Here is a 20476-nt window from a genome sequence, read left to right as displayed (position 1 = left end):
AGAGAGAGAGAGAGAGAGAGAGAGAGAGAGAGAGAGAGAGAGAGAGCAAAGGACCTAGTTAGATTTGTGGTAAGTTTAAGAAAATGTGTTGGTGTTTTTAATAGGTGTCCTTTACTTGACTACAGAAGGCCCTGTAATTGATATTAATGATAATAAGCTTGCTTTTGTTATTAATTTACTGAATACTTTTTTTTCTACCTATTGAGATATGTAGCTTATTTCTTTGGTTTGTTAATTCCATTAATTTTCTAAAGTACACCAACATTATGTATTATTTTTATGGCAAACCCACGAATATACATTGCCTTTATAATATATTAATGGATTTTCTTTTGCTACCTCTTGTAGAAATTTTATACTTATGATTATTAATGTTGTCAAAGTGTAACTTTCTTTTCTTGGTGTGTGTGTGTGTGTGTGTGTGTGTGTGTGTGTGTGTGTGTGTGTGTGTTGTCCAAAAAGAGAAGCAGAGTGCTGCTAATACAGAATGTTCCTTTCACTGGTTCAGTAATTTAGTTCAGGAAATCAGGGAACTAGATAATAGTATAAAGTGTATATGAGGACATTAGTACAGAATCAGATTCCAGTATGGCCATAATCCTGCCACCATTAAGTCTCCTGGACAGAGCTGACAGTGTAACCAAGAATGCTGTGGAAATGACTGCAAGCAAAGAAATAAAAGCTGTAAGAACTTCTACCTAGCTTTGTTGGATCATTAGCTGGTGGATGAAGAGAGAGGAGCCAGCAGCCATTTCCTAAGTACAGTCTAACTACCCTATAAAGCAATTTACATGGCAAAGAGAGGAACTCCTGCCAATAACCAGTGAGGAACCCAGATTTGGAAGTGGATACTCCATCCCTAGCATAGTATTCCAATGACAACAGCCCTGATAAACAAATTCATCGTAACCCTAGAGTAACGCTATGATAATAAAGAATGCATACAGTTGTCTTAAATTACTCAGATTTGTCACATAGTGTATGTGTAAGCCAATTAAAATGAAAAAAAAATCTCAGCAAGACCTTGCAAAAGATAAGAAGGAAATAAACTCCACAGAATGGTAATTAAATTTAAAGTAGACTATTAGGTTTTGTGTGTGTATGTGTGTGTGTGTGTGTGTGTGTGTGTGTGTGTGTGTGAGTGTGTGTGAATTATAATCCCTAGGAATGGGCCATATACACAGTCGTTCAGAAAGAAATCCTCAGCACTGGAATAAAATGAGATCTAAGTAACTATTAAGGAACCTGGGGCCAGGTTCACTGAAGATGCTACAGAGTTGTAGTATAGTACAGAAGGGACATACATTCACTTGGCTCATGAACCTACTTGAAGATCTTTGGGAAAGTTTTAAAACTACTATTCAATAGGTGGATCTAGACAAAAATACCTTACAGACTTTTCCTTTTGGAAGATGGGTAATATGCATTATAATCCTATGTATGGAATCCTATGTAATTTCTCTTTTAGGAGAATGGTTTAAATTTATTTTCATCAATAGGTTGGGCAGGGGGAAAACATAAAAGAACTGTCTCATCAGGTGCTGCTGAATTGAGGTGAGGAGAAGTTGGCAATAGCAAGTAGTTTTTACTGGCAAGAATGGCCTGAGATCATTATGCCTAAGGGCCTTTCCCATTGCCTCGCCAGGCTTGTTAACTAAGAAGAAGGAGGCATGCAAAAAGGGCACCCAACTCTGAATCCTTTCCTGCTGCTCACATCTGAAACAGAGCCCAGTTTGAACTACCACCTTGGGGCATTGCACATAAGGTCAGTGAAGAATGAATAAAAACCATGAGATGTGCAGGCTGGCCTGGCTGCCACACTGCTTCACAGAGAATTGAAAGGAAAAAAAATGTTAAGGTTTTTGTCTTAGTCTTTGGGATTGTCATCATGAAAGACAAGTATATCTGACAAATTGAACTTGATACCACTATTCTCAAATGTGTCCTGATAAGCATCTTCATAATACAGAATTTTAAGTTCTTTATGGGGAATAGGTTGAAAGGGGAAGTTATTAGACTTGTAGTTAAATGATTTGATGTATGCTTTGTGGGTAGAAGACTCAGGGAATGCCTTTTATCTCTCTGAGGATACACCGATAATGAGACTCATAGCTGGGAACTATGGCTCATACCTGTAAAGCTAGCTACTCAGGAGGATGAGATCTGAGGATCTTGGTTCAAAGCCAGTCTGGCAGGAAAGTTTATGAGACTCTTATATCCAATTAATCACCAAAAGATCTGGAAGTGGAGCTCTTGTTCAAGTGGTACTGTGTCAGCCTTGAACAAATAAGCTCAGGGACAGTGCATAGGCCCTAAACTGAAGCCCAAGGATCAACACCAAAACCAAACTAACAACAACAGAACAGGGACTCATAATGTCTGTGAGACTAAGGAGCTGTGAAATTGAAAAAAAAGAATGAATCAGAATGTTAAAATAGGATTTTCCTTTTTAAGTTTTGGTGGTGTCTAAAAAAGATCAGAGGAATTAAAAAATAAGTCACTAGTTGCATCCTTATGTGTGATGCTAGGTCTATGTGGTATTTGAAAAGGAGTTTGCTACATGTTTCTTTTTTTCCCAACCCTAACTCAATAAGGTTGATGTTTCCCAGGTCACAATAAAGGAATTTCTTAGGATCTTAGAAGTAGGTTATTATTTAAGACAAATAACATTTTTCTTCTGCCTTTTAACTGGGAGTTGGGGGGTGCGGGAGAGTGGATGGCTTCAAACAGACTACTGGGGACACCTGACAGACCTGAGAAAATAAATACTGTCTACAAAATCTGATAGGCATTGAGCTGTGGAAATGTAAAGAGATGACCACATAAGGAATGGTTTTATTCTGAGCAACCAAAGCCAAAGATATGGGGCATGTGAATAGCCTGGGCCTATCTTAATCCTAATAGGGACCTTGTCACAAGGCCCAGTGTGATGGATGGAGTGAACTCAGTGGGACTCTGATATTGGGGCAAAATACAGAAAGAAGCCAAGAAGACGGCATGAAGATGTAGGGCACCACAGCCCTGTCAGAGATGCAGCTGCTGGGGGCCAGGATGCTGATTACAATGCTCCCAATGGAAAGGAAGTGATGAACACCAAACATGTCATGATAAAAAGTCAGCTTTGGATATTTACCAAGGGGCCAGTTCCTACCTAAAACCACATCACAATAGGAAAATAGTAACATGTAAGGTAAAATTTTACAGTCCGAATATTGCAGCTGAGTGAAAGGTTACCACCAGTGCCAGTTCTGGAGGAGACAAAAGGCAGACCCCTGTTGACAATAAACTGGCCACAGCTCTCTGCCCACTGAAATTTCCTGGTTTTAAATGAGCGTGAGCTGAGGAACCAAAAGCTTGAATAATAGTCGTGGTTTAGGCTATAAGAATGACCAATTACTGAATTATGGTTTATTTTTGAGAAATAGTGAGAAAGTAGATTCTTACAATTTTCATGTATCCAATCATCCTTCAGTGATTTGCTTTTCACTTCATTCAAAAACTAGGAAACAACTCCTCTCCAGCTGGATTTGATAACTTGTGGATGGGTATAGAATTGTTCCTCTTGATTAGTTCTTATGGCTTTTTTCTATTTCAGTTAAGTGGTTGAACTAGCAACAGGTTGGAGCTAAGTGCAGGTCTGTACAATGTATATAAACCTGTTGGCTGTCTTCCATTCGCTATACAAATTTATCTGTTTACCTTTTCTCATCCTACTTTTGACCCCAAGAGGATGGTATTTTTGGATCATATAAAAAATTCCTGTCTCCTGGCTTGGGTTAAACAATAGGCAGCCTTGGCAAGAGACTGGTAGCGCTGGGTATAGATGGCTCATGCATACACTAATCATCACTCAGGAAATTGAGAACCAAAATATCATGGTTTGAAGTCAATGCAGGTGAAAACATTTCCTAGATTTCACCTCTGAATTAATTAGCAAAGAGCAGAGATGGAGATGTGGTTCAAGTGATAGAACAACAGCCCAGCAAGCATGAGGCCCTGAGTTCATACTACTCTAACACCCCCAAATCACAAGAGAGAGATACTCTCAGAATACTTTTTTCCTTCCCTCCCCAGCTTCCTAAGATACCATTTCCAGTCGGTCATACTCTCTATGAAGCCTCAACTACTTCTCAAGGCATGTCACTCTTGAGAACTTTCTGGTTTCCAGAAACTTTTATACTGATCATTGCTTCAGGGTCCTTCCTTCAGTGTTGTGGCATCCACTTCTTGGATTCAACCCTTCTCAAAGTTCCTCTTTCGGAAATGCCTATCTGTTTTCTTGAAATGGAACTCTGACCAATAGATTAATACTCTCTTTTCTTTGCAGACTTCACAATATTAATGGGAGAACTGAAGCAACAAATTTTGGAATTCTTTCACAGTAATTAAATTCACGTTTAGAATATTATTACTGTTGTTTGTTATTTGCAGCATCAGTATTATGTAAAAAAAAGATGTTTTAGAAAAGTACTAAGCCAATCCTCATTAAAAGGTCATTCAGATATGAGGTACAATTTTGCTATGAATATAATCATACTTGCTTCTACTCATCTGCATTAATAGGCTGAAGGTTCTTTAACTTCAGATACTAAACTAGTGAACCAAATGAGAAAAATATTTTAGACTTTAAAGTATTGTCAACTTTCACCTTAAGAATTGAAGTAATTTCCACAGGTATCTGACAATAAACCTTGTGCTATATTTATATGAAAATGCAACCTGCTGTGTTATTTAACAGTTGGTCATTTCTTGCATCCTTTTAATATGGTCTAGGGTAGACAGTGCCCTGTTAAGCTTTTTGTGTTTCTAGTCATTCATACTTGTTTTCATCTCTTTGTGGATCTTTCCAAAAGTAGATTCAAGTTGTTGTTCCTTCCTGAATATCTCGCAGTAACTGAGTATAAAGTAATACACTTTTATGCTGGTAATTCATGATGTTTTCATCTGGCATAAATCAAGGGTCTATTTTTTTTCTTTTTCTTTTTTTTTGGGGGGGGTCCGGTTGTGGGGCCTGAACTCTAGGCCTGGGCGCTGTCCCTCAGCTCTTCAGCTCAAGGCTAGCACTCTACCACTTGAGCCACAGCACCACTTCCGGCTTTTTTCTTTTTGCTTATATGGTGCTGAGGAATTGAACCCAGGGCCTCAAGCATGCAAGGCAAGCACACTACCACTGAGCCACCTTCCCAGCCCCAAATCAAGGGTCTATAAATGTGGTTGGGGAAAGGTTACACCTTTAGTTTCATTAACTGGCATGAAGCTCACTTCAATTATGAATGGAGGAGAGAAATTGTGACAGGATTAGCTAGACCTGGATCTTTATCGTAACTAGAAATCAGAAATACTTTCAGGCTACATTTCGGTTTGCTGTAGATAATTTGTATTGTTTTTCTTTTTCTTAAAGTTGTTGTTCAGTAATCATTATTGTTTCCATCCATCTCTACATCTTTATATATTAATAAAGAAGCACATATGTTAGTACGTAACAAATTAATTTTTTCACATATTTTGATAACTCTGTGACCTGTTGGTGATCTGTGAACTCTTAAAAATAATATTCTGAAGCCAAGTACTGTTTGCTATAAACCTAGCTACAGGAAGCTGAAATCTGGAGGATCAAGGTTTGAAACCAACCTGAGAAGAAAAGTCCTCAAGATCCCATCTCAAAAAAAAAAATAGTGTAATCTATCTCCAAAATAAGCAGCACAATAATTGGTACGCAGGTATGGTGCAGGTATGGTGCAAGAACTGAGTTCAATCTTTAGAACCGGCCTCCTATGGGAAAAAAAGATTTTTTTCTGAGAAAAATGGTATAGGGCTCATCAAATGCCACTATGACTCCTGACACAGAGAAAGATTATTGACAGACAAGTGAGTGAGGACGTAGAAAATAGATATTGGATTGTTACCTTTCTCTATGAGTAAGAGGGCAGTCTGAAAAGGAGGAAATTTGATGAGAAACACATGAAAATTTCTTTTCTTTCAGGCTTTTACAGTTTTAATATGTCCAAATTAGTATGCTTCTAAATGTCTTTTCTTGACTAAGTAGATTTCTAAATTGTAGTGGAAGAAACAGGCATTAATTTTTGTTCCTTACTTTAACAAATCTCTGGTATATTCCACCATCAATAACAGATAGGCTTTAGGCTGAAATAAACACCAAAACACACACATACAGGTAGATAATATTAAGGCAATATCTGCCTGTTCTCATTTTGATGGTTCTTATTTCCAATTACTGGCCATAAAACAATACAATAATTTCTAAGTTTTATATGTTCATTTCACTGTGCTTGAGTGTTTGATTAGTTATGTTTTTAAAAATGTTGCTGTCTTCCTTAAAGCTACCCCTTCACTTCGCTTTGGGTAATGCTTAAGATGGCATTTCTCAAGGCATTTGATATCTGATATCTGATACTGCTCATAGAATGGTATTTACTAAATTGTTGAATGTGTGTGCTAGTTTTAAAGACTCTGTGTATGGATATCTGTTGTGTACCAGTGGTTCATATTTGTAATCAATGCTACTCAGGAGGCTGAGATCTAAAGATCCTGGTTTGTACCCAATCTGTGTAGGAAAGTCTGTGAGACTTTGATCCCTAATTTACCACCTACAAGCTGGAATTGGAGCGCTGGCTCAAGTGGTAGAGCTCCATCCTTGACTGATAAAGCTAAGAGACTGTACCAGGCCCTGAGTTCAAGCTTCAATACTGCCATACACACAAAATTACCAATTTTTCTTTATTTCTTAACAACAAAGTTTAATAATATACAGATCGATCAATTGATAGATAGGTAGATATAGATATACAGGGAACCATATAAAATCTCCTAAGGTAACCTTCCTCTGTATAACACTTCCTAAATAAATTATTAGGGTAAAATTTCAATGTAGATTATATACATATAAATATAATTTTGCAATTGATATTTGGTATCCATGTTGTCTCTTCTAATATAAATCATGTATGAATATTTATATAGAGAATTTGAATATTGATTCAGAAGTGATTTGACCATGATACAAGAGCTATGAGAAAAGATATGAAATTTATTTTAAAAAGTGCAATTTTTTTCTTCTGAAATTCTATTTGTTGCTTGGATAATAGCCTTCTTTATAGATTGCTTTATAATCATACATTTCTTCTTATTTCTTATTTCAATCTATTTTAACATTTCTATTTCTTATTAGTATTTTATTTTTTGAGAGATATGCTATATATTTCTTTTGTTTCTCACAAAACTCCAACGTAGTATCTAGAATGTGGAACTAATCTGTAGTCATGTAATTAGACTCTGAAGCTAGAATGTAAAATTACTTTCCAAGTACAGATTAGATAAATTATAATATATGGTGAATAGTCTTATTCTTAGTTTAGCTTTGACAATCTCTTAAAACAGAAGACTGGAAAGTTGATTTATGTGTCCCAATATTCAGTGAATGTAGCCAATTCTTGGAACCACAAACCAGAATGACAAACCCCCAATCCCCAAGTAAATCAAGTCATCCTTGGCAAAGGATATGCAGATGATCAAGTAAAAGTGAGGGGCAGGCCATGAGATTCTTTGCAAAACTTGTTAAGGCTTTTGACTTATGTATTGTAAGCAATAAATAATATTTCATAGCTTTTGCTGCAGATGATCATGCTTCATGAAGAGGATTGTGAGAATGGCACAGGTAGAGAGGAGGGAAGAAAGAAAGAACAAATGTGAAAAAAATAATCTAGGACAGAATCAGGAAGGTCATAATGCAGGAAGATCTTCTAGATGATATAAAAAATAGGATTTAGGGAAATTAGTGAAAACTAAGAAAATGAGTAAGTGAAAGACATTTTTGTAAATTCTTAAGAGATTTCAATACTGTAATCAGGCAGGATTTTGTGTCACTACTAATATGAAATATACGACATGAGGAATAGATAGTGAGGGAGAGGAAATGAATTAAGTTTGGGATGGCTGCTTTATGGTACTTTGGTTTTTCAGTAATTCTTAATCCTTCATTAAGGGAGAGATGTTTATTTTCATTCTGTTATAATGATTAGCAAATTACAAAGCATTTCTGATTGATTATCTCATTTGATACTTATATTTTGGTCCTGGTCATAGGGCTTGAACTCAGGACCTGAGCTATTTAGTTGAAGGCTAGCATTTTACCACACAAGATACAGCTCTAGTTCTGGCATTTGGGTGGTTAATTGGACATAAGGGTCTCACGGACATTCCTGCCTTGACTGGCTTCAAACCTCAGACATGAACCACCAGATATTTTTATTATTATTATTATTATTAAATATGGAATGCTTCATGAATTTGCATGTCATCCTTGTGCAGGGGCCATGCTAATCTTCTCTGTATCATTCCAATTTTAGTATATGTGCTGCTGAAGCGAGCACCCACCAGGTATTTTTATAGTTCAATAATTACAACCATGTTATAGAGAAGTGAGCTGAATATCAGTGAAGATAAGATAATTTGTACAAGTCTAGAAAAGAACAGTTATTTCTCTTAAGCACACATTATATTCTGAACATATCATTGTTTTTTTCTTTTTTCTTTTCTATCAGAACACTTAAAATTATCTTTAAGTAGCTGTATAAAGGAGTTGCCAGCTGGGTTCTGGTGGCTCACGCCTGTAATCCTAGCTACTCAGGAGGCTGAGATCTGAGGATCATGGTTCAAAGCCAGCCCAGGCAGAAAAGTCCGTGAGACTCTGATCTCCAATAAACCACTAGAAAACTGGAAGTGGCGCTGTGGCTCAAGAGGTAGAGCGCTCGCCTGGAGCTGAAGAGCTGAGGGACAGCGCCCAAGCCCAGAGTTCAAGCCCCACGACTGAAAAAAATGGAGTTGTCGTTTAATAATGCAGTTTATGAAAAAAAAATCTGGGTCAACGTCACCTATCTGTCTCTCATCAATCCTTTTTGCACTCCTCTTAACTTTGTAGGATATACATTGGATTCTTTACTGCATTCTTCCCCAAATCTCCTCTTCATTTGTCTACCCCTTTTCTTTTGACCCCAACCCGCCCCTTTCAAGTACCCAATTCCTGGTGTTTTATTTTGTTGATTGATTTTGCCTTTCTAAGGCACCATTTAAGATCTCTCTTGAATATACTATATTTCAGTTAATACATTTGTATACACTTGTTTGCCACCCAATGTATTCACTTGTGAAATTTTAAGCTGAATCTAGCTTCTACATATAAGGGAAAACATGGATCATTTATCTCTCTGAGTCTAATTTACTTCACTTGACATAATTTTCTCCAGGTCTTTCTGTTTCTCTACAAATGATACAACATCATTTTATCTAATGGAAGAGTAATAATCGATTTGCTTATACAGCACATTTTCTTGATCCATTCATCTATTGAGAGGCCTCTGGGCAGATTTCGTACCTTGGCTATGGTGAATAGTCCTGCAATGAACATGGCTGTGGTGGTGGCTTTACTGTATCCTAGTATATAATCTTTTGAATAAATATTCAGGAATGGAATTGCTTATTTATATGGTAGTTCTGTTTACTTTTTTGAGGAGCCTCTATGCTGCTTTCCAGAGTGGTTAAACATGCTTAAATTCCTGTCAACATTTTATTAGGGCTTTTTTTTTGGCTGCATCCCTGACAGAACCTGTTATCATTTGCTGTCTTGATGATGGTCATTCTAACTGGGGTGAGGTGGAATCTCAATGTTGTTTGGATTTACATTTCCTTTATATTCAGAGATGGTGCATATCCTTTACTACTTCTTGCTATAGGAAAATGAATTGAGTTACATTTTGCTATGCTCCGTATTAAGGATCAAACTTAAAATGCTTTACCACTTACGCCCACTGAACAGAATGCTCTTGGCCAGATTATCTCACTATTAATACTTCCCCTGATTCCACATGCAAAAACATCTTTTAGTTACTGTTTTTAAGTCTATATGCAACAAGATCTTCCTTAGAAAACATTATGACTGAAAGAAAATGCAAATTATAGCAGCCATGTCACTCTCTGAGGCATTATGCTCAACAGAGTACAGAATAAAAGAATTAGAGAATACAAACTTACCTCTGTTTCCCTTTGTGTTCGACAGAGCCAGCTGAGAGCCTGTCCAGAGGAGAGCCAAAGCCAGAGAAGCTTCTCTTCTTCTTTGTCTCAATCACATCATTCTCCAGGGATACTAGTTCATCAAGCAACAGGAGCTTTCCTGCCAGGTTGGTTGCTGGTTTCTCTTCCCTGAGTGTGGGTGGTGACTGTACATCTGTGAGCCCAGAATCAAAAGCCTATAGGACATAGAAAGATTCTTTTAGTATAGACAAAGAAATGCCCAATACCCGTAATCATCTACCTTAGGCATTTTTTAGATGGCATCCATTGTTCAACAGTTTATAATGTCTCATGCAGTTACATTTCAGAGAGAAAGATACATTTGGGGGGGGACTAAAAACAGCAGTAGAGTATAACTAAGAGAAAAGCTAAACACCACCTGCAGATTGAGTTTGTTTCAAGACTTTATTCTCTGCTTATTCTTTCAGACTTAGCCCCTGTAACAACTGCCTCCTTCCTTCAGCTAGAAATCTTTCCTCATGCCACTCATTACCTCTTACCTTATGCTACACTGGTTACAATATATTTGGATTTCTTATGAGATTATAATAAATTGAGGACAATGGCTGTCTCATTAAGCTTTTATTTGCTCCATTCAATACCTAGCAGAGTGTCTTGCTGAAAGTACTCAATAACTTTCTGATGAATATTGCATAAGTTCTGAGACAATAACCCTAAACTTATCGCTATTTTCCAGTCACCACTCATATCCATTATTTATTGACACAGGCCCCTAAAAACCCACCATGTGTTAGCTATGCATTAGATTTAAGGGAAGGAAAAATGAATAAATCCAGTCTCTGTGCCCAACGAACTTAACATCTCATCCATTTATGTGATTTATTAAAAAATATTCATGAGTATCTAAAATGTGAAAGAGCTATCCCAATATCTTTATTGTCCCAACTAAGTTTTCTTCTTTGTTAGTAATATATATTGTCACTGTGATTTATTCAAGTCATAAATGTGTACATGTCCAGTTTGCAAAGTCTTCTTCTTTTCCTAGGCCCAATAATGGAATTTCCAACAATGGCTCCTCTTAACAATCCTGATCATTTTGCAGTCTAGGAAATACTGCTTCTTTTCTAAGATCCTGAGATTATTCCCACAGGAAAGCTAAGATGCTAGGCAATTCTTTCTTTGTTAACCACATTCATCCATAAATCACAGTGTTGCTCTCAACATAGAAATTGCAGAAGGAACAATGCTCCAATCACTAGAAACAACCCTAAAGAGCAGGAGACTAAACTTTATCTCCTAAAGCACCGCTCAAAACCTAATGTACGGGCTGGGAAGGTCGCCCGGTGGTGTGGTGCTTGCTTTGCAGTCATAAGGCCCAAGGTTCAATTCCTCAGCACCACATAAGCAGAAAAATAAAGCTGGAAATGGTGCTGTAGCTCAGGTGGTAGAGTGCTAGCCTTGAACTGAAGAGCGGAGGCCCAGAGTTCAGGCCCCACGACCGACAAAACAAACAAACAAACAAAACCTAATGGACTTTGTTTTACCAAGACATTTCCTACTTGTCTGACTCTGGTAGAAACGGCTTATGTTTATAAAAATATAAACGTGGTCAGATAAGCTGGTTTTATTACCTCTGTTGCTACTTCCATTGAGAGGCCTTTTGCTGAGCTCCACAGCACCACAGTCACAGCCAGGATTATATGTGCACTTGCCAATCTCCAGTCCAGCATCTAGGGTTCACATACATCAGGATTACCATAAACTAGTCTGGAATATAAAGATGCAAAACAAAAGCTCCAGCTGGGGTCCAGTGGCTATTACTGTAAACCTAACTAAACAGGAGTCTGAGATCCAGAGGACTGAGGCTGAAAAATCTGTGAGACTCCATCTCCAACATAATCAGCAAAAAACAGGCTGGAAGTGTGGCACAAGTGGTAGAGCACCTGGTGTATCAAACAAGTTGGAGGTGTGGGTTCAAACCCTGGTACTGTCAATATAAACACATACAAATAAACACATATAAACACCTAAACCCATAAAGAAATCTTATTAGAGGCCAAGCTTTCCTTCTACCCACAGAATGCTTTTCTACAAATCTGAGTATGACAATAAAAGCTGTCAATCTTCCAGAATAAATTCTAAGAATTGTTTTTATGGAAACCTAGATAGTTTTTGTAAGCTATTATTATATTTTATCAAAAATGAATCCAGTGTGTGAAAAATCCAGTTCATATAACCTTATTTTTTTTGTCCTATATGGTGAGTACTACCTCCTGCTCCTAAGGGAACATATAAAATTGTCAAAGCATAGAGAGAATAAAGCTTGGTAGGATCTGAGCTGGAAAGAATGAGGTACATATAAAAGTAGTTTTAAAAACCCTGAAAACATTACATATTCAATAGAACACCTTGATATTCTTGTCTTATGTCAGGATTCTTTAAGCAAATTTGAAAGGTAAAAAATCATGGGGCTGGAGATGTAGTTCAGTACTAGGTTCCTTGCTACGTGTATAGGGCTGGGTTCAAGCCCCTGCACTATAAGAAAACCAAACAAAAGAAAAAGCAAGGAAAAAAATCAAGTGAACATCTTATAGAAGAAAATTGTCAAGTTTTCATTATCTTTAAACAGTTGTACAAATGGATTTTAACTCACCATACCATTTATGAGTAAAGAGCTTCTTGATGAATGTCACTCCTTATGTATGATAAAGACACAGTAAATGAAGTAGGGAAGATACACATCCATAAAAATAAAGCAATGGTATTTTGACCATGTCAGTAAGTAACAAATAAAAATGAGCCAAAGCTATAAATAAACATTTCATAGAAAAGGAGAAACCTGAATGGAAAATAAACATTTCACAGTACATTGTGAGCTATTTAATGCAAATGAAACTTGAATGATTGTTCTACCATTCTAGACATAACATATGAAATACTAGCCCCCATTGCAAATATTAGGATGGTATGAAAAAAACAGAAGATAGAAAAAATGTTGATGGAATTGACAATGGATACAATCATTTGCAGAAAATTTTGCAGTAAGAGAAGGTTGGATGTGCTCACATTCTACCAATGACACACATGCTTCATTTCTAGTTATATATCCCTGAGAAACCCATAATGTTCTGAGGAGATACGTGCTTAAAAAGGCAAAACCTCATTGTTTAAAAGAATCAATCCATATGATATATTCATGAGATAGTAGATTTTTAATTGGGGCATATTTAAACTATGGACTTATAAATATTAGTGTATTTAATGTCAGAGTAAATAAATGTACATACATATATAATGTGCAGATTTTAAGAAAGCAGATTTTGGGGATAGATAGGGAAATAAAGAAAATATATGACTAAATCCATTTATCTCAATTGGAAATGGACAAAGCAATTCCATGTATTTTGGAATATATACATGTAACTAAAAAATAAACCAGTAGAACTTGATTCATGATTATACCTCTGAAGAAAGAAAAGTGAATAAAATTATACAGCAAACATAAAAGTAGTCAATATGCAAAAATATGATATTGGGCCTTTCCCAGATCTTTCCCAGCTCTTTCCCCCAGCTCTCTTTTCCCAGTCTCTTGGAGGGCCAATGTGGCCTGGTGCCAGCCAGAACCATGAATAAACCTCCCCCTTACCTGAAAAAAAAATATGATATTGGTAACTGATTGGCAAATGCAAGGCGTGACTTTTATAAATTCTAAGCTTGTTACATTAGAAAAATATTAGACAATTAGGGTTCATCTATAAAAATAATTTAGGCTTGCTGATTGTCAGTTTGACCATTAAACCGTGTGTGTGTGTGTGTGTGTGTGTGTGTGTGTGTGTGTGTGTGCACCATTTCTGGGCCTTGAACTCTGGGCATTACCCCTGAACTTCTTCACTCAAGGCTTGGTGCTCTACCACTTGAGCCACTGCTCCATTTCTAATGTAGTGGTTAACTAGAGATTAGAGTTTTATGGGTGTTCCTGCCTGGGCTGGCTTGAAACTACTATCTTCATGTATCAGCCTCTTGAGTAGCTAGAACTACAGATATGAGCCACCCAGAACTTTTTAACACCGCATAATAAAAGAACAGGCTTACTGGTGAGGACCACAGTTATGGGTTTCTATTTCCTTAAAAAAATCAGAAGGGCTTAGCTCAAGAAAAAAGAAAAAAGATCTGAAGGAAAATCGCTGGGGCAACGAGGAGGGGATTAACAGTAGGTAATGGATAGAATTGGTTTTGAGCCACATTTTGCTTTAGTTTTGCTATGATATTATCATTTGACCCATGGAAACTTTCTTTTCCTTGTTTGTGAAGTAATTCTTACCTCAGAAGAAAAGGATTGAATGGAGTGATGCAATGACCCTTTTATGTCAGATAGTGTTTATAACGTATAAGTGAAACAACACTAATGTGGTGTTACTATTTCTTTAATACCTATATACAGTTTGATGTGACCTCAAATTTTCTTTCTGGCACTTTCTTAAAAATTATTACAGTGAAATTTTAATGTAGATTTTAGTAAGCAATGTCATATGTCCAAAATATAAAGAAACAAGTCTTTTATATACATAAGAGCATCTGTGTTAACTATGCTACATATGAGTTAAAATGCAGTCAGTAAAATTGTCTACCACATTTATTTTAATTTTCACATCATTTAGCCTAAATTATTTGTTCATTGAGGCCCCCAATTAGTCTATTTTGTAATCATGTCAAATATGTCCATTAATCATTACATCTCTGTGTCCCATTGTTTTTCGAGGAGCTGTTTAATACTATGTTCCTTTTGTTAAAATCTTATGTGTGTGTGTGTGCATGTGTGTGTGTATACAGTACTGTGGCTTGAACTCAGGGCCTCACAATCTAACTTAGCTTTTTCACACAAAGCTGGTACTCTACCAGTTGAACCATGGCTCTACATCTGCCTTTCTCGTGGCTAATTGGAGATAAAAGTCTCTTGGACTTTCCTGTCAGGGCTGGCTGTGAATGGAGATCCTGACATCACAAACTGTTGAGTAGCTAAGATTAAAACAAACATGAGCCACCAGTCCTGGCTAAAGTGATATTTCAGTTGAGATTGTCAGCAGTTATCAGGAAGCAAAAACCATGAGTATGTCCCTACATAGAGAAAATACACAAATCTGAAGAAATACTACAGCTATTATTATTTGATAAATATACCTAATGAAAACTGCATTAGCTTTTCTTTTTGGAAATCAGCCCCTTCTTCAATAAAATATTCCCCGATTTTTGCTTATATTTCTTTGACTTTTTTTTCACATAAACCAAGATATATTAACCAAACTGTACTTTCAAAAAGGAACTCATATTTCTTATATCTTTTAAAAATAGCTCTCATTTAATCAAAGATAAACTACAATTGTGCTGGTTTTTTTTTCCCTTCCTTGTTTCTCATATTAAGTTAAAAATAGGTTGCAAAGGGCAAAATTGCCCAGTTTTATCAGCCTTTCCATGTGGATTTCCTTTTACTATTTTTATGCACATTTCACTAACTGGGTCTCCTTTCATCTCTGTAGCTTTCCTTATAAATGGCTCAGGATGATGGGTGTTTACAATATTGATGATTATGTCTGAAGCGTATATTTTTATGCTTGGGTGTAGATAGGAAAAAAATGTCATAATATATCATCTAACAGATAACCACATCCTGATTATTTAGAAAGGGAGATGTAAAAATAAATGGTGAGTTTAAACACATGCATTTAATGGTTTAAAGCCATCCATGCCATCAGTAAACCAAAAGGCCACGTTCCTAAATATGGCGCTTGGTGCACAAATGAAAACAAGCACCATGGCACCTGCTGCACAAAGAACGTTTGATTAACCAGTTGAAACTTGATTGCTACAAAATTAGAAACAGAGGAAATTATAGGGAGGAAAGGAAAGACCAGGTTTAGCCCCATTTCCCTATTTTGTTGATAGTGGATAAATATAGATCATGATTTACAAATTTCCTCCGCTCCCTGTACACTCCAGATCATGAAAAGAGCCCTCAAAGAATGTCAATTCACCAAAGAGAAAGTGTTTACACCTTTTCAATCACTCTTACTGAATAATTTTTGAGCCGTAATTCCTCTGGGTGGTAGTGAATTTCATAAGTCATGGGATTTGTCTTTTAAGAAGATTTTGTTCACACTTCATTTATTTTTAGGCCCTTAGATTATTATGTTTTCACACGTCCATTCCTTGTACAAGGGGGACTTCATTGTAACATTTTTTCACACGCAGAAGTGCACCAGCCACATCTTCTCTGTGTTCCCCTATCCCACTCCACAAACCTTTTCAACAAGTGAAGTTGTTTTATTTCTGCACATGCAAACCAGTGTTCCTCTATGTTCACTCCCCTCACTAGTTTGTTCCCCTCCAAGTGCACTTACCCACCACTCCCAATGTAGCAGCCCACTATATTATTTAATGTTTATTAACTGTACCATGATGTTTCAGATATGTGTATACTAAACCTTGATTTGAACAACCTCTCTCCTGCCTTCTTCCTAGTACTCCCAAAGCCATTGCTTAACAGCTTTCATTAAGGTTCTTTATTTGGACTTCATACATAGTACCACATATTTTGAATTTAATCTTTCTTTTGTCTTCCCATCCCTCATTCTCTTATATGGTTCCATAGCTATAGTCATGAAGTATGTATGTATATGTATGTGTGTATGTCTACATATGTGTGTATAGTTGTATATGTGTTATAGGTATGCACACACCCAATAGTATGTATGTCTTCTACATGTAGCTGCTTTCATTATGAAGGGTAATTATACCAATGAGTCATTGTTGATGTAAAAAAGCATTGTCTTGAGTGTTTTAGGCAGACAATAAAACTGAGAGTCATTATTTGAAAAAATACTGGAGTGAAGGGAAGAGCTATACTAAGAAATGATTAAGGTGAAAGGAGAGGTAATGTGAGCCAGAATGTGATCTAACACACTTTTTAAATAATAAAACTTTTAAATGACACCAGGCCTGGAAGACTGTTTTTGAAGAAAACAAACTACGTAAGTGGCTAGAAATTTCTCTTCAATCTGATTTTGTGAGTAACATCTTAATTATGAATAATTGTCCCAAACATTAGAAATTAAGAGTATTCCATTGATGGGTGAATCTTGCTATCATCTGAGATTATTTTATTTTGCCTAATAATCTTGATTGCAAATATTCAGAGTAGATAAAATTCACCTTTGTGTTCAAGAAAAATTTATAACAGAGAACTAAAGATAAAAGGTTTATGAACTAATACAACCTTTACTTTTAGTTTACCATTTTATCCTACTTTGATAGAGAACAGAGATTCAACATGATGTTTTACAGTGAGACTCTCGTTTTGGCATCATGAAATGGCTTATTATGTCTGGCAGCCACACTGCCTAGGGGCTTGCTTCTCTAGAAATGAAGGTGGTCTTCAAGGCAAGAGGTGAGTCAACATGGCTTTTTGTTAGTTCTGAAATGTTCCTCTGACCCTACTCAACTAAGTTATAGAAATGTAGGTCCTCATGATAGGAGAGAAGAGCTTTGGGAATAAAAAAAAAGAGCTTTGGGAATAGAAGACAACAGAGTGGTGATAATTTTTATTTTAAATTAGACCTAGCTGGGCCACTGGCTCAAGCCAGTAATCCTAGCTGCTCAGGAGGCTGAAATCTGAGGATCGAGGTTCAAAGCCAGTCAGGGCAGGAAAGTCCATGAGACTCTTATCTCCAATTAACCACCAGAAAACCAGAAGTGGCACTGTGGCTCAAGTGGTGGAGCTCTTGCCTTGAACTGAAGAGCTCAGGGACAGTGCCCAGGCCCAGAGCTCAAGCCCCACAACCAAGGAAAATAAAAGACATAAAAAGAGTAACACTTCACATGAAGTCTGTGTGGTTCCTTGTGGTAGAAAGAAGACCTGGTTCAGGAACTGTGGGATGTCTGACTCCTTATGGCTCTGGTGATATTTAATAAAGTGATGTTGGGCTGTTTCTTTCCTCTTTCGGCCAGATAAAATGGGGTTGGCTTAAAAGAACTCTGATGTTACCTCTGTTTTTTTTAAAGACCAATTAGAGAAGTTGGCTTTTTCTCCCGCTTTTGTAATCACAGAATTTGTAAGTAATGATGATCTTTGGTGCAGACTTAACTAAAGAAAAACTTTCTGCTGTCCTTTACATGAACTGGCATCTATGCACAGGATTGCAGCTGGGTTGTGACATATTCGCTATCTTTTCATCATTTCTGGGGAAAAAGAAAGAGCCTCCAAATCCTTAATTTCACAATGATGTTCATGTAAAGAGTTAGTTAGTTTATTTATCAGTCCTGATATTGGAACCCAGGGGCCAATCTAGTTTACTACTCTATTACTAACCTCCTTCACCCAAGAGATTCTGTTTTTTAAATGTGTTCAACGTAGGAGAAAACATTGTTATGCATTAAGTTGTGACATTCTACCAAGCACAAGACTCATTCCAATTTTGGCAATAGTCGATGTGAGGCAAAATTAAGTAGACAGGACTTAATATAGTTACTTTCAAATGTTGTGTATGACTTTCAAAAACCTTTCTCTTGTTTTGATCATGTGTAAATTGTTAGCCACATTTATATAGCGTCAGATCCCTCCTTAGGGTTCAAGATGGTATTGTATTTAGCTTGATAATATTAGCTTGATAATACTTAATGTAAACTTCAACTTTACTTTGTTTGTTTTTGTTTTTTTTTGCTGGACCTCAAGCTTGAACTCAGAGTCTGGGTGCTGTCCCTGAGACTCTTTGTGCTAAAGGCTAGAACTCTACCGTTTGAGCCATAGCACCACATCCAGCTTTTTCTGAATAGTTTACCTCCTTCCCGGGCTGCCTTCCAGCCTTGATCCTTAGATCTCAGCCTAGTGAGTAGATAAGATCACAGTCATGAGCCACCTATGGCCGGGCAACTTGGCTTTTCTTATGATAAAATGAGGCTGGGTTGGGAATTGAACTCACGACCCTGAACTTGGTAGGCAGTTGCTCCCCCTTTGAGCCAGTCCCTCAACCCAATATTTTATTTTTTAATTATTTTTAAAAATTTTAATTTATTGTCAAGGTGATGTATTGTCAAGGTTACAGTTACATACATAAGATAGTGAATACATTTCTTGTCGACTTTGTTACCACCTCCCTCATTTTTCTCCCACTTTCTCTCCTCCCCCCACACAGTTATACAATTTGACTGAGTCCTATTCTTTGTTATTTTGGATTAACAGTCTATGAAGATAAAATGGTTGAATGCTCTCTCAAAAATCACTAATTTTAGTGGATACAAAAATACTAGATACAGTATTTTTTGAAGATTTTTAAAAAAATTGTATCAGTTCTATAAAATATTGTGTTTCACTATAACATCCCAGCACATAATTCAATATATTGTGTTCATTTTCAACCTGCTATTATGCTTCCCTGTCCCTTCCACCCTCCCACTCACCTCCAAGAGGCAGTCTTCTACTTTAATATTGTTCTATTTTTTGGTGTAGATTCTGAATTACCACAATAAAATGGTATTACTAGCCTATGTTAATTCAAAAACTCAAAAACTTGAAAAGAAATACCAAAAAAAATGAAGGAGTGGGGCTGGGAAGGTGGCTCAGTGGTAGAGCGCTTGCCTTGCATGCATGAGGCCCTGGGTTCGATTCCTCAGCACCACATAAGCAAAAAGAAAAAAGCCGGAAGTGGCGCTGTGGCTCAAGTGGTAGAGTGCTAGCCTTGAGCTGAAGAGCTGAGGGACAGCGCCCAGGCCCATAGTTCAGTCCCCACGACTGGACCCCCCACCCCAAAAAAATGAAGGAGTTTTTAGATGCTTGAATCCTCCATTAACATACTCTTATACCTACATAAGTACATACTTTTCATATAATGTTACTCCATACATCTTGCTTGTGAATTAATACACAATTTAAAAATAAACCTGAGTTAATAAATAGGTATTCAGGGGCTGGGAAGGTGGCTCAGTGGTAGAGCGCTTGCCTTGCATGCCTGAGGCCCTGGATTCGATTCCTCAGCACCACATAAACAAAGAGAAAAAAAGCCGAAGTGGAGCTGTGGTTCAAGTGGTAGAGCGCTAGCCTTGAGCTGAAGAGCTGAGGGATAGCGCCCAGGCCCAGAGTTCAGGCCCCACGACCAGACCCCCCCCCAAAAAAAAATAAATAAATAATAAATAGTTATTCAACAATATCCTAAGGTTATTCCTGTGATGACCAAGAAGACACTCAGGGGACTGGGAGTTTGGCTCAGTGGTAGAGTGCTTGCCTTGCATGCATGAGGGCCTGGGTTTGATTCCTCAGCACCACATAAACAGTAAAAACTGGAAGTGGTGCTATGGCTCAAGTGGTAGAGCACTAACCTTGAGCAAAAGCAGCTCAGTGTCCAGGCCCTGAGTTCAAGCCCCAGGATTGGCAAAAAAAAAA

General features: G+C 37.1%; 1 protein-coding gene across 1 annotated transcript in view; it reads right to left on the bottom strand.

Annotated features, from left to right (window-relative positions):
* Ostn (osteocrin) overlaps nucleotides 1–11777 on the bottom strand; it is a 19143-nt gene extending 7366 nt beyond the window's left edge. Inside the window, exons 1-2 of the mRNA XM_013019406.1 lie at nucleotides 11679–11777; nucleotides 10048–10262 (exon numbers count right to left, since the gene is read on the bottom strand). Of these exons, the coding sequence (XP_012874860.1) occupies nucleotides 10048–10262; nucleotides 11679–11777 (314 nt within the window). The remainder of the gene's footprint in view (nucleotides 1–10047; nucleotides 10263–11678) is intronic.
* Nucleotides 11778–20476: the final 8699 nt, after the last annotated feature.

Source organism: Dipodomys ordii, unplaced genomic scaffold, assembly GCF_000151885.1.
Source record: "Dipodomys ordii isolate 6190 unplaced genomic scaffold, Dord_2.0 Scaffold45, whole genome shotgun sequence".
In the NCBI taxonomy this organism is placed as follows: Eukaryota; Metazoa; Chordata; class Mammalia; order Rodentia; family Heteromyidae; genus Dipodomys; species Dipodomys ordii.
Note: the sequence above shows the minus strand (reverse complement) of the source record. Positions and strands in the feature narration are given on the sequence as shown.